At 40.9% G+C, this 15,686-nt stretch overlaps 1 protein-coding gene across 5 annotated transcripts; it reads left to right on the top strand.

Moving 5' to 3' along the window:
- Window positions 1–13,175: 13,175 nt before the first annotated feature.
- On the top strand, window positions 13,176–15,098 carry LOC309855792 (spindlin-2B). Of its 5 annotated transcripts, none has more exons than XM_082716457.1 (3): window positions 13,204–13,443; window positions 13,479–13,545; window positions 14,149–15,098. In XM_082716457.1, the coding sequence occupies exon 3, from the start codon at window positions 14,151–14,153 to the stop codon at window positions 14,925–14,927; it is 777 nt and encodes a 258-aa protein (XP_082572583.1). In that variant the 5' UTR covers window positions 13,204–13,443; window positions 13,479–13,545; window positions 14,149–14,150; the 3' UTR covers window positions 14,928–15,098. The 5 variants fall into 5 exon arrangements, with proteins under 5 accessions (XP_082572585.1, XP_082572583.1, XP_082572586.1 ...); XM_082716458.1 differs by having other exon boundaries at window positions 13,322–13,443; window positions 13,479–13,533; XM_082716459.1 differs by lacking the exon at window positions 13,479–13,545 and having other exon boundaries at window positions 13,176–13,443.
- Window positions 15,099–15,686: the final 588 nt, after the last annotated feature.

The following is a 15,686-nucleotide window of genomic DNA, read 5'->3' as shown; positions in this document are numbered from 1 at the left end:
TTTCAAGCTTTACTACAACACTGTGATCTCCAAGGCAGTATGGTACTGGCACAAAAACAGACACATATACCAGTGAAACAGAGGAGAGAGCCCAGATATTGACCTTCAACTCTATGTCAAATAATCTTCAACAAAGCAGGGAAAAAATATCCAGTAGAAAAAAGACAGCCTCTTCAATAAACCATGCTGGGAGAATTGGAAAGCGATGTGTAGAAGAATAAAACCTGACCATTTTCTTACACTATACCCAAAGAAAGTTGAAATGTATAAAAGACCTCAATGTGAGGTAGGAATCTCTCAAAATCCTAGAGGAGAACATAGGCAGTAACCTCTTTGATATCGGCCACAGCAATTTCCTTCAAGATATGTCTCCAAAGGCAAAGGAAACAAAAACAAAAATGAAATTTTGGGACCTAATCAAGATAAAATGCTTCTTCACAGAAAAGGAAACAGTCAACAAAATATAGAGGCAACCCATAGAATGGGAGAAGATATTCACAAATGACAATACAGACAAAAGGCTGATATCCAGGATCTATAAAGAACCCCTCAAACTCAACACTCAAAAAACAGATATCAGGTCAAAAAATGGGCAGAAGACATGAACAGACACTTCTCCAAAAAAGACATACAAATGACTAGCAGCCACATGAAAAAATGTTCATTGTCATTAACCGTCAGGGAGAGTCAAATGAAAACCATATTGATACCTCCTTACACAAGTTAGAATGGCCAAAATTAATAAGACAGTAAACAAAGTGTTGGAGAGCATATGGGGAAAGGGGAACTCTCTTACACTGTTGGTGAGAAAGCAAGTTGTTGCAGCCACTTTGGAAAACAGCATGGAGATTCCTTAAGAAATTAGAAATAGAGCTACACTATAACCCTGCAATTGTACTTCTGGGTAATTACCTCAAAGATATAGATGTAGTGAAAAGATGTAGTGAAAAGAAAAGAACCCCAATGTTTATAGCAGCAAAGTCCAAATACCCAAACTGTGCAAAGAGCCAGGATGCCCTTCAACAGACAAATGGATAAAGAAGGTATGGTCCATATATATAATGGAATATAATGCCTCCATCAGAAAGGATGAATATTCAAGTTTTGTATCAACATGGACGGGCCTGGAGGAGATTATGCTGAGTGAAATAAGTCAAGCAGAGAGAGTCAGTTATCATATGGTCTCACTTAATTGTGGAGCATAAGGAATAACAGGGAGGACATGAAAGGAAGGAGAAGTAAAGTAAAGGGGGAAACTGGAGGGGGAGAAAAAGCATGAGAGACCGTGGACTCTGAGCAACAAACTGAGGGTTTTGGAAGGGAGAGTTGAAGGTTGGGTGAGCCTGGTGATGGATATTACAGAGGGCATGTATCGCATGGAACACTGGTGTTGTCCATAAACAATGAATCTTGGAACACTGAAAAAATAAAATGATATTTTAAAAAATATGTTGGTTTTAGTAGGCAAGAGATTGTGTCCCAAAGCAAGTGAATGCCCCTACCTCTATACAATGCCCAGTAGAAATGCTCTATTTTCTGTAGAAGAATACAGAAGTCCTGATTCCCAGGAATTGAAGTGTGGTCACACAAATTTCATCCTCTTAAACTTTTGGGCAGAGTAGATTGAATCATTTGGACATCTAAAGATAAACTGCAGTGCTTAAATTCTCATGAGGCTAAAGCCCTTCTCTGTTGAGAAGACAGAAATTGAATACAAGTGGGTTCTTTCCATAGAAATCAAGAAATAGTTTACAATTGAGGGGAGTGAAGATTTAACACACTGAAACTCCCTTTCCCAGTACTTCCAATAGCCGGAATCAAGTGAGTTTGGCTAGGAGTTATAACAGTGTAGGATTTACATAAATTGGCTCTTTGAAACAGGGTAAGATCAAGGACACACATATATGCCTGGAAAAGAGGTAGGTGTTGTCCTGGAAGGAAAATCACTTAAGGCTCATTGTCAGGGTCACAACTTACATTAGTCTGCTTGGGTTGCCATAACAAAATACCATACTGGATGACTAAAGCAACAGAAATTTATTACTCACAATTTTAGAGGCTTGAAGTTCAAGGTGCTAGGTAATTAGGTTCCTGTTGAGAACTTTCTTCTTGGCATGCAGATGACTACTTTCATACTGTGTCCCTACATGTTAGAGACTGACCTCTGATGTCTCTTCCTCCTCATATAAGGGCAGTAACTTTCTCATGAGGACATTACCTTAATGACCTCATCTAACCCATATGCTCTCCTATAGGCCCAATCTCCAAATATCATCACATTGAGAGTGAGGGCCTCAAAATATGAATTTAGGGGGTAAGATTCAGTAGGCTACACAACCCATTTCCCAAGCCACACTGGAATGGCACAATGTGAGTTAAAATGGAAGAAGAGGTAATATATACAGCTGAAAGGGGTGTCTGGTTGGTTCAGTTGGGTAAGGGTCTATCCTCAGCTCAAGTCATGATCCCGGGATCTGGGATTGAGTCCTACACTGGTATCCCTGCTCAATGGGGAGTTTGCTTCTCCATCTCCCTCTGCTACTCTCTCTCTCTGTGTCAAATAAATAAATAAAATCTTAAATATACACATATTTTTAAAATATTACTTTAGTCCTGGTTAGTTCATGAACTAATTTATGGTCAGAAAGAGCCAACCAGGGGCGCCTGGGTGGCTCAGTGGGTTAAGCCGCTGCCTTCGGCTCAGGTCATGATCTCGGGGTCCTGGGATCGAGTCCCGCATCGGGCTCTCTGCTTGGCAGGGAGCCTGCTTCCCTCTCTCTCTCTCTCTGCCTGCCTCTCCATCTACTTGTGATTTCTCTCTGTCAAATAAATAAATAAAATTAAAAAAAAAAAAAGAAAGAAAGAGCCAACCATTTCCTCATAAATTGAAACTAAAGATATATGTAAAGCACAGCTCTAGAATCCCCTTTCTTCATGGCTCTGTGACTTTAAGATATTGAACTACTCCCCCTTCCCCCAAATATGAGGTATTATAGGTCTGTATAGTGTCTGCACATGGATAAATAAAAACCATTTCAGTGCTGTATTGCATAGTACCTTCCTGTCAGAGATTCATGGTGAGAAGTAGTATTAAAAGGAAATTAACATGTCATCTGCGAAGAGAGAGAGTTTGACTTCTTCATTACCAATTTGGATACCTTTTATTTCTCTTTGTTGTCTGATTGCTGTTGGTAGGACTTCTAATACTATGTTGAACAAGAGTGGTGAAAGTGGGCATCCTTGTCTTGTTCCTGATCTCAACGGGAAGGATGCAAGCTTTTTCCCATTGAGGATGATATTTGCTGTGGGTCTTTCATAGATAGATTTGATGAAGTTCAGGAATGTTCCCTCTATCCCTATACTTTGAAGCATTTTAATCAGGAACGGATGCTGGATTTTATCAAATGCTTTTTCTGCATCAATTGAGAGGACCATGTGGTTCTTCTCTCTTCTCATATTAATTTGTTGTATCACATTGATTGATTTGCGAAAGTTGAACCATCCTTGTAGCCCAGGGATGAATCCCACCTGATCATGGTGAATAAACTTTTTAATGTGCTGTTGGATCCTGTTGGCTAGGATCTTGTTGAGAATCTTAGCATCCATATTCATCAGTAATATTGGTCTGAAATTCTCCTTTTTGGTAGGGTCTTTGCCTGGTTTGGGGATCAGGATAATCCTGGCTTCATAGAAAGAGTCTGGAAGTTTTACTTCTACTTCAATTTTTTGAAACAGCTTCAGGAGAATCGGTGTTATTTCTTCGTTGAAGGTTTGGTAGAATTCCCCAGGGAATCCGCCAGGTCCTGGGCTCCTGTTTTTTGGGTGGTTTTTGATCACTGCTTCAATCTCGTTATTAGATATTGGTCTATTCAGGTTGTCTATTTTTTCCTGGTTCAATTTTGGTAGTTTCTATTTTTCCAGGAATGCATCCATTTCATCTAGGTTGCTAAGCTTATTGGCATATAACTGTTGATAATAACTTCTGATGATTGTTTCTACTTCCTTGGTGTTCGTTGTGATCTCTCCCTTTTCGTTCATAATTTTATGAATTTGGGCTTTCTCTCTTTTCTTTTGGATTAGTGTGGCCAATGGTTTATCGATTTTATTGATTCTTTCAAAAAAAACAGCTTCTAGTTTCATTGATACGTTCTACTGTATCTCTGGTTTCTACCTCATCAATCTCAGCTCTAATCTTGATGATTTACCTTCTTATGTGCAGGGTTGGTTTGATTTGTTGTTCATTCTCCAGTTCTTTAAGGTGTAGAGACAGCTGGTGTGTTCTGGATTTTTCAATTTTTTTGAGGGAGGCTTGGATGGATATGTATTTTCCGCTTAGGACCACCTTTGCTGTATCCCATAGGTTTTGGACTGAAATGTCTTCATTCTCATTGATTTCCATGAATGATTCCTTATATGGAAAACCCAAAAGACTCCACCCCCAAACTACTAGAACTCATACAGCAATTCATCAATGTGGAAGGATACAAAGTCAATGTGCAGAAATCAGTGGCTTTCTTATACACTAACAATGAAAATACAGAAAGGGAAATTAGAGAATCGATTCCATTTACTATAGCACCAAGAACCATAAGATACCTGGGAATAAACGTAACCAAAGAGGTAAAGGATCTGTACTCGAGACACTACAGAACACTCATGAAAGATATTGAAGAAGACAAAAAAAGATGGTAGACCATTCCATGCTCTTGGATCGGAAGAATAAACATTGTTAAAATGTCTATACTGCCTAGAGCAATCTATACTTTTAATGCCATTCTGATCAAAATTCCACCGGTATTCTTAAAAGAGCTGGAGCAAATAATACTAAAATTTGTATGGATCAGAAGAGACCCCTAATCACTAAGGAAATGTTGAAAAACAAAAATAAAGCTGGGGGCATCACGTTACCTGATTTCAAGCTTTATTACAAAGCTGTGATCACCAAGACAGCATGGTACTGGCATAAAAACAGACACATAGACCAGTGGAACAGAGTAAAGAGCCCAGATATGGACCCTCAACTCTATAGTCAATTAATCTTCGACAAAACAGGAAAAAAATATACAGTGGAAAAAATACAGTCTCTTCAAAAAATGGTGCTGGGAAAACTGGACAGCTATATGTAGAAGAATGAAACTCGACCATTCTCTTACACCGTACACAAAATGAGGAGTAGGGCCCCAGGCTCTCGGCTCCTCCGGGCAGGAGACCAGGAGAACGCCAATTGTATTCCCATCCTCCGGAACTCTACAGAAAGAGCTCAGGGAACAAAAGCTCCTGAAAGCAAACCAAAGAAGATTACCCAGCCAGGCCTGGTAAAGGCGGTGCAATTCCACCTGGGGAAAAGACACTTGAGAATCACTACACCAGGCCCCTCCCCCAGATGATCAACAAGAAATCCAGCCAAGACCAAGTTCACCTACCAAGGAGTGCAGTTTCAATACCAAGGAGAGCAACAGATTTCCAGAGGAGGAGAAAGCAAAGCACGGAAGTCATGGCTTTCTCCCTAAGATTCTTTAGTCTTGCAGTTAATTGAATTTTTTTTTCTTTTTCATTTTTTTCCCTTCTTCTGCTAAAATTATTTTTAACTTATACTTTTCTTTCTAACATTTTTTAACTAGATTATGTGATATATATTTTTTTTCTTTTTTATACTTTTCTTTGTTCGTTGTCTTTTTTACTTCTTTTCTTTCTTTCCTTTTCTTTCTTTCTCAACCTCTTTTGATCCCCTTTCTCCCCCCTCACAACTTCGGATCTCTTCTGAATTGGTTAAAGCATATTTTCCTGGGGTTGTTGCCACCCTTTTAGTATTTTACTAGCTACTTCATATACTCTTATTTGGATAAAATGACAAGGTGGAAAATTTCACCACAAAAAAAAGAACAAGGGGCAGTACCGAAGGCTAGGGACCTAATTAATACAGACATTGGTAATATGTCAGATCTAGAGTTTAGAATGACAATTCTCAAGGTTCTAGCCAGGCTTGAAGAATGCATGGAAGATATTAGAGAAACCCTCTCGGGAGATATAAAAGCCTTTCTGGAGAAATAAAAGAACTAAAATCTAACCAAGTTGAAATAAAAAAAAAACTATTGAGGTGCAATAAAAAATGGAGGCTCTCACTGCTAGGATAAATGACACAGAAGGAAGAATTAGCGATACAGAAGACCAAATGACAGAGAATAAAGAAGCTGAGCAAAAGAGGGACAAACAGCTACTGGACCAAGAGGGGAGAATTCGAGAGATAAGTGAAACCATAAGATGAAACAATATTAGACGAATTGGGATACCAGAAGAAGAAGAAAGAGAGAGGGGAGCAGAAAGTATACTGGAGAGAATTATTGGGGAGAATTTCCCCAATATGGCAAAGGGAACAAGCATCAAAATTCAGGATGTTCAGAGAACGCACCTCAAAATCAATAAGAATAGGCCCACACCCCATCACCTAATAGTCAAATTTACAAGTCTCAGTGACAAAGAGAAAATCCTGAAAGCAGCCAGGGAAAAGAAGTCTGTAACATACAATGGTAAAAATATTAGATTGGCAGCTGACTTATCCCCAGAGACATGGCAGGCCAGAAAGACTGGCATGATATATTCAGAGCACTAAATGAGAAAAACATGCAGCCAAGAATAGTATATCCAGCTAGGCTATCATTGAAAATAGAAGGAGAGATTAAAAGCTTCCAGGACAAACAAAAACTGAAAGAACTTGCAAACACCAAACCAGCTCTACAGGAAATATAGAAAGGGGTCCTCTAAGCAAAGAGAGAGCCTACAAGTCGTAAATCAGAAAGGAACAGAGACAATATACAGTAATAGTCACCTTACAGGCAATACAATGGCACTAAATTCATATATCTCAATGGTTACCCTGAATGTTAATGGGCTAAATGCCCCAATCAAATGGCACAGGGTATCATAATGGATAAAAAAACAAAACCCATCAATATGTTGCCTACAAGAAACATATTTTAAGCCCGAAGACACCTCCAGATTTAAAGTGAGGGGGTGGAAAAGAATTTACCATGCTAATGAACATCAGAAGAAAGCAGGAGTGGCAATCCTTATATCAGATCAATTAGATTTTAAGCCAAAGACCATAATAAGAGATGAGGAAGGACACTATATCATACTCAAAGGGTCTGTCCAACAAGAACATTTAACAATTTTAAATATCTATGCCCCCAACGTGGGAGCAGCCAACTATATAAACCAATTAATATCAAAATCAAAGAAACACATCAACAATAATACAATAATAGTAGGGGACTTTAACACTCCCCTCACTGAAATGGACAGATCATTCAAGCAAAAGATCAGCAAGGAAATAAAGGCCTTAAATGACACACTGGACCAGATGGACATCACAGATATATTCAGAACATTTCATCCCAAAGCAACAGAATACACATTCTTCTCTAGTGCACATGGAACATTCTCCAGAATAGATCACATCCTCGGTCCTAAATCAGGACTCAACTGGTATCAAAAGATTGAAATCATTTCCTGTATATTTTCAGACCACAATGCTCTGAAGCTAGAATTCAACCACAAGAGGAAGTTTGGAAAGAACCCAAATACATGCAGACTAATCAGCATTCTTCTAAAGAATGAATGGGTCAACCAGGAAATTAAAGAAGATTTTTAAAAAATCATGGAAACAAATGATAATGAAAACAAAATTATTCAAAATCTGTGGAACAAAACAAAGGCAGTCCAGAGAGGAAAATATTTAGCGGTACGTGCCTTTCTCAAGAAACACGAAAGGTCTCAGGTACACAACCTAACCCTACACCTAAAGGAGCTAGAGAAAGAACAAGAAAGAAGCCCTAAACCCAGCAGGAGAAGAGAAATCAAAAAGATCATACCAGAAATCAATGAAATAGAAACCAAAAAAAACAATAGAACAAATCAATGAAACTAGGAGCTGGTTCCGTGAAACAATTAATAAAATTCATAAACACCTGGCCAGACTTATCAGAAAGAAAAGAGAAAGGACCCAAATAAATAAAATCATGAATGAAAGAGGAGAGATCACAACTAACACCAAAGAAATACAAACTATTATAAGAACATACTATGAGCAACTCTACGCCAACAAATGTGACAATCTGGAAGAAAAGGATGCATTACTAGAAACATATAAACTACCACAACTAAACCAGGAAGAAAGAGAAAGCCTGAATAGACCTATAACCAGTAAGGAGAATGAAACAGTCATTAAAAATCTCCAAACAAACAAAAGCCCAGGGCCAGTCGGCTTCCCGGGGGAATTCTACCAAACATTTAAAGAAGAACTAATTCCTATTCTCCTGAAACTGTTCCAAAAAATAGAAATGGAAGGAAAACTTCCAAACTCATTTTATGAGGCCAGGATCACTCTGATCCCAAAACCAGGCAAGGATCCCATCAAACAGGAGAGCTATAGACCAATATTCTTGATGAACACAGATGCGAAAATTCTCAACAAAATACTAGCCAATAGGATTCAACAGTACATTAAAAGGATTATTCACCAAGACCAAGTGGGATTTATTCCAGTGCTGCAAGTTGGTTCAACATCCGCAAATCAATCAATGTGATACGATACATCAATAAAAGAAAGAACAAGAAACATATGATACTCTCAATAGATACTGAAAAAGCATTTGACAAAGTACAGCATCCTTTCCTGATCAAAACTCTTCAAAGGATAGGGATAGAAGGCACATACCTCAATATTATCAAAGCCATTTATGAAAAACCAACCACAAATATCATTCTCAATGGAGAAAAATTGAAAGCTTTTCCACTAAGTTCAGGAACACAGCAGGGATGTCCATTATCAGACACTGCTATTCAACAAAGTACTAGAGGTCCTAGCCTCAGCAATCAGACAACAAAAAGAAATTAAAGGCATCCAAATTGGCAAAGAAGAAGTCAAACTATGACTCTTCACAGATGATATGATACTATATGTGGAAAACCCAAAAGACTCCACTTCTAAACTGCTAGAAATTGTACAGGAATTCAGTAAAGTGTTAGGATATAAAATCAATGCACAGAAATCAGTTGCATTTCTCTACACCAACAACAAGAAAGGAGAAAGAGAAATTAAGGAGTCAATCCCATTTACAATAGCACCCAAAACCATAAGATACCTAGGAATAAACCTAACCAAAGAGACACAGAATCTATACTCATAAAACTATAAAATACTCATGAAAGAAATTGAGCAAGACACAAAGAAATGGAAAAATGTTCCATGCTCCTGGATTGGAAGAATAAATATTGTGAAAATGTCTATGCTACTTAAAGCAATCTACATATTTAATGCAATTCCTATCAAAGTACCATCCATCTTTTTCAAAGAAATGGAACAAATAATCCTAAAATTTATATGGAACCAGAAAAGACCTCAAATAGCCAAAGGAATATTGAAAAAGAAAGCCAACGTTGGTGGCATCAAAATTCCGGACTTCAAGCTCTATTACAAAGCTGTCATCATCAACACAGCATGGTACTGGCACAAAAACAGACACATAGATCAATGGAACAGAATAGAGAGCCCAGAAATAGACCCTCAACTCTATGGTCAACTAATCTTCGACAAAGAAGGAAAGAATGTCCAATGGAAAAACGACAGCCTCTTCAATAAATGGTGTTGGGAAAATTGGACAGCCACATGCAGAAAAATGAAACTGGACCTTTTCCTTACACCACACACGAAAATAGACTCAAAATGGATGAAGGACCTCAAAGTGAGAATGGACTCCATCAAAATCCATGAGGAGAACACAGGCAGCAACCTCTTTGACCTCAACCACAGCAACATCTTCCTAAGGACATCACCAAAGGCAAGGGAAGCAAAGGCAAAAATGAACTATTGGGATTTTATCAAGATCAAATCTTTTGCACAGCAAAGGAAACAGTTAACAAAACCAAAAGACAACTGACAGAATGGGAGACGATATTTGCAAACAACATAACAGATAAAGGACAAGTGTCCAGAATCTATAAAGAACTTAGCAAACTCAACATCCAAAGAACAAATAATCCAATCAAGAAATGGGCAGAGGACATGAACAGACATTTCTGCAAAGAAGACATCCAGATGGCCAACAGACACCTGAAAAAGTGCTCCATATCACTCGGCATCCGGGAAATACAAATCAAAACCACAATGAGATATCACCTCACACCAGTCAGAATGGCTAAAATTAACACTCAGGAAATGACAGATGCTGGCGAGGATGCGGAGAAAGGGGAACCCTCCTACACTGTTGGTGGGAATGCAAGCTGGTGCAACCTCTCTGGAAAACAACATGGAGGTTCCTCAAAATGTTGAAAATAGAACTACCCTATGACCCAGCAATAGCACTACTGGGTATTTACCCTAAAGATACAAACATAGTGATCCGAAGAGGCACTGCACCCTAATGTTTATAGCAGCAATGTCCACAATAGCCAAACTTTGGAAAGAACCTAACTGTCCATCAACAGATGAATGGATAAAGAAGAAGTGGTATATATACACAATGGAATATTATGCAGCCATCAAAAGAAATGAAATCTTGCCATTTGCGACAATGTGGATGGAACTAGTGTGTATCATGCTTAGCAAAATCAGTCAAGCAGAGAAAGACAACTATCATATGATCTCCCTGATATGAGGAAGTGGTGATGCAATATGGGGGCTTAAAGGCGTAAGAGAAGAATAAATGAAACAAGATGGGGTTGGGAGGGAGACAAACCGTAAGTAACTCTTAATCTCACAAAACAAACTGAGGGTCGCTGGGGGGAGGGGGGTTGGGAGAAGGGGGGTGGGATTATGGACATTGGGGAGGGTATGTGCTTTGGTGAGTGCTGTGAAGTGTGTAAACCGGGCAATACCTGTACCCCTGGGGTAAAAATATATTATATGTTTATAAAAAAGAACAAATTTAAAAAAAAAGAAATTACAAATAGAGCTTCCTATGACCCTGCTATTGCACTCCTGAGTATTTACCCCAAAGATACAGATGTCGTTAAAAGAAGGGCCATCTGTACCCCAATGTTTATAGCAGCAATGGCCACGGTCATCAAACTGTGGAAAGAACCAAGATGCCATTCAATGGACAAATGGATAAGGAAGATGTGCTCCATATACACTATGGAGTATTATGCCTCCATCAGAAAGGATGAATACCCAACTTTTGTAGCAACATGGACTGGACTGGAAGAGATTATGCCGGGTGAAATAAGTCAAGCAGAGAGAGTCAATTATCATATGGTTTCACTTATTTGAGGAGTATAACAAATAGCATGGTGGACAAGGGAAGTTACTGAGGAGAAGGGTGTTGGGGGAAATTGGAAGGGGAGGTGAAGCATGAGAGACTATGGACTCTGAAAAACAATATGAGGGGTTTGAAGCGGCAGGGAGTGGGAGGTTGGGGGAACCAGGTGGTAGGTATTATAGAGGGCACAGATTGCACGGAGCACTGGGTGTGGTGTGAAAATAATTAATACTGTTATGCTGAAAATAAATTAAAAAAATAGTTGTTGAACAGGTTCTGTCACTGCATAATAATAAGGAAGTATATAACCAAAGGAATTATATATATATATATATATATAACTTATATATAATAGTAAGGAAGTATATATGCCAAAGTTTTTGACAACCATATTGTAACATCAGCTTCAGGATGCAACTGACATCAGAGAGAAAATAGAAGATAAAACAAAACTGGCTTTGGTTGTCATTCCTGAGTATATTCTTTTTTTAGGACTGTCATAAAAAGTAACAAAGACTCAGTGGCCCAAATAATGGAAATTATTTTCTCCCAGTCCTAAAAGTTATAAATTCAGTATCAAGGTGTCCAAGTCCAAGATTTTAAGCTTCTCTCCCTGGTTGGTAGATGACCATTTTCTCCCGCTGTCTTTGCATGGTCTTTCTTTCACGTGTGTCTATGTTTTAATATCCTCTTCTTATAAAGACACCAGTTATATAGGATTAAAGTCTACACATGTGAGGCCATTTTACATTAATTACTACTTTAATTAAATGCCCAACCTCCAAATACATTCACATTCTGATGTACTAGGGGCCAGGTCATAAACATACAAATTTGGAGGGGACAAAATTCAGCTCAAGAAATTAAGCACATAGATTAACCCTTATCTGATGCCTATCAAATTTTTCAAATAATGAACTAGTAAATACCATTTATTATTAATCAGTTTGAGATTGCTGTCCTATTTTTTTAAATTTATTTATTTATTTGAGAGAAGGAGAGAAAGAGAAGACACGAGGGAAGAACGGCAAAGGGAGAGGAAGGAACAAGCTCTCTGCTAAGAAGGAAGCCCAGGACCCCTGGGCTTGGTCACAGAACCCCCAGATCATGACCAGAGCTGAAGGCAGATGTTTAACCAACTGAGCTACCCAGGCACCCCAAGATTGCTTTCATCTTGCAAGTAAGTGCTAACAGCCTACCAGATACAGTACCATAATATTGATATTTTAGAGAATTATAAGATATTATTGAAAAACTCTATACACAACAGAAGGCATTACAAACAAGTGTCAAAATGGATGCCATTCTATGCAAAACTACCCAGGGTTGTTACTAATTGTAATCACATTCAAGAACAACTCCCCCAGTTTAAAGTAAGACACTATTTCTCCAAAGCAAGAACTCCAAATCTAAGATGCCTAACCCTGTTTTGGAAAAACACTTATTATATGTATTTCTGTTTATGTGTAAGCAGAGACTTATGTCTGTGTGTAGTGTGATTGGGGAGATGTGTATTGGGGATTGTGTGTATGGATATATGACTATCAGGTTATAAATAGAGACAGTGTGTGTGTATATATAGATAGATGCACAAACATATATGTTTGTACAAATATAAAGAATTTCTGTATCCATACGTATTTTGGGTATTTCTTGATTAATTTGTATGTATACAAAAAGTGTGCAGAATATGCAAAAAATGAAAAGACACTTGAGCTGGGGAGATGAGAGGTGGAGCTAGAGAGCATGAGATGGTGCAGGTATACAGGAAGAAAAAGGACAACCTATAAGTACCACGGATCTGAATTTTGAAAGAGGAGGAGCAGAACAGGAGTTCATTCATGACTAACAAGGCTGGTTGTCTTATTCAGCAGGAAGGGGAGGACTCTTTACCGACAGGAAACTGAAAGTATCTCCTTTAGGGAAAAGGGGAGGAGACTACGGCGGCGGCAGCGGCTGGTGGGAGCCCGATGTGGCAGAGGGGCCGCCGCCGCCGACAGGGAGGCGGAGGACCCGCGAAGCTCAGAGCTGGGGATACCGCCGCCATCCTCTTCGCCTACCCAGACGCCCTCCTAGACGCGTTCCCCGCCTACGGATCCTCCCCTCCTAGCCGGGGCAGGCATCCGGCTCGTCGCCTGCTGATCCGCCTTCGGCACAGGCTCACGGCGGAGGCAGCTGCACGGAGGTGTCCGATTTGGGCACGGAGGCAGCACGGCGGAGGTGTCCGATTTGGGCACGTGAGGCCCGCGATCCGGGGCGGTGGACGCCAGGCAGGGCAAGGCCATTGGTGGGCTCCAGGATGGAGAAGGGGGATGGGGTGGACTCCTGCGGGAGATAAGGGGTGGGGGCGGGCGCCGGGTGAGGCTGGAGTCGGGGAGTGCGATGGGAAATAGGAAACGGGGGTGGCGTTAGGAGCCAGGCAAGAAATTGAAGGTGAGCCTGGGGAAGCGAGGGCGCTGAGTGCCAGGAAAGCGATCCTGGGTAGACAAGGGGCGTATGGGCAGCAGGCTGAGGCGTCCAGGGCAGGACGACAGTGAGTGCGTGCGGGTCAAGGCGGTGAAGGGATAGGCGTTTTGCGGGGGACTGAGAGTGGGCGCCAGTGGCGGGTGATGGAGGCAGTGGGTTCTGAACAAGGAGGTAGCCCGCCCGCTCCTGCAGAGTCTCTAACCCCAGCCAGCACCACTGCCGCTGCCGCCTTTCCCCGCAGCCTAAAGGAACCTGGGAGGCAGAGCACTTGGCAGGCACGCAGCCAGAATTTCCAGCACTGCTGCCAGGCTCATGGGGAAAATTTAGGTTCTGGCGCAGGGTACACAGACACATCGCTGTTGGGAGAACTTCACCTTATGTCATATTGAGTGTTTCTGTCTTATCGTTTCTCCTCCCCCTGCAGGCATGAAGACCCCCAACGCACAGGATGCCGAAGGGCAACAAACCAGGGCAGCTGTGGGCCGGGCCACTGGGTCAGCAAACATGATGAAGAAAAAAGCCTCCCAAAAGAAGCAGAGGGGCAGACCTTCGTCCCAGCCCCGCAGGAACATCGTGGGCTGCAGAATTTCGCATGGATGGAAGGAAGGTGATGAGCCCATCACCCAGTGGAAAGGAACCGTTCTGGATCAGGTGCCTATAAATCCCTCTCTTTATCTGGTGAAATATGATGGAATTGACTGTGTCTATGGACTGGAACTTCACAGAGATGAAAGAGTTTTGTCTCTTAAAATTCTTTCCGACAGGGTGGCATCATCTCAAGTCAGTGATGCAAACCTTGCAAACACCATAATTGGTAAAGCTGTGGAACATATGTTTGAGGGTGAGCATGGTTCTAAGGATGAATGGAGGGGAATGGTCTTAGCCCAAGCACCAATCATGAAAGCCTGGTTTTATATTACCTATGAGAAAGATCCTGTCTTGTACATGTACCAGCTTCTAGATGATTATAAAGAAGGAGACCTCCGTATCATGCCAGAGTCCAGTGAGTCTCCTCCAGCAGAAAGGGAGCCAGGAGGAGTTGTAGATGGCCTGATAGGTAAACATGTGGAATATACCAAAGAAGATGGCTCCAAACGGATTGGCATGGTCATTCACCAAGTAGAAGCCAAACCCTCTGTATATTTCATCAAGTTTGATGACGATTTCCATATCTATGTCTATGATTTGGTGAAAAAGTCCTAACTGTTAGGGCAAACTTTGCCACATTTGTGAAAACAAATGTATACTTTGTAGACTTGCAAAATAATGTTGCTTTTCAGTGTATTGAAAGCTTAAGGGCCCCTGTTAACTCAACACCTCTGCCAGCATAACTGTTGTTTTGTTCTGAAAAAATACAAATTTATGTGGACATGACATGCTGTGTGTAAGGACTTTGTCATGTTGAAAAGATTGGGTGTGTTTGGTGGATGGGGCGTGAAAGGAAGGGACAGCTGTGAATAAAGTTCAGCTAGTATCATAATCAGCCATCTAAAAATGGAATAGGACTTAGCTGGCCTGGTCTGGGGGTGGGGAGGAGAAGGAACTAGAGATGGGCTGTGGGGGGAGGGAGAAGGGGAGGTGACTGCTTAGGAAGAGGTGGGGGCAGGGCCAGAAATGGAGAGGCTCCCTGGGGGAGGGATGACCTAAGAAAGAGGCACCCAACTGGGAGGGGGTGGAGAATAACAGAGAGAGTGAGATCTTGGGGCTTAGAGGAAAACAGACAGAATGCCTTGAGTAGAGAGGGACACAAAGGAGCTTAGAAGAGGTCCAGAGCAAGGGGACAGAAAAGAAGAAGCTGGCAGGAATCTGGAAAGGGGCTAAAGGATACTCAAAGGGAGGGTCTATGCATGAGTAAGGAGCCAGAAGGGGAGGAACACTGAGGAAGAAAGAATTCCAAGGAGAAAGACTGACAGAGGAAGTGAGAACATAGGAAAGGAGGTGTGGGGAGTGGGGCCATGAGAG

Source organism: Mustela nivalis (genome assembly GCF_964662115.1).
Source record: "Mustela nivalis genome assembly, chromosome: X".
NCBI lineage: Eukaryota > Metazoa > Chordata > Mammalia > Carnivora > Mustelidae > Mustela > Mustela nivalis.
Note: the sequence above shows the minus strand (reverse complement) of the source record. Positions and strands in the feature narration are given on the sequence as shown.

What these genes read in the sequence shown, in the direction of transcription:
- LOC309855792 (XM_082716459.1), top strand. Translation starts at nt 14,151, where the DNA reads ATGAAGACCCCCAACGCACAGGATGCCGAAGGGCAACAAACCAGGGCA.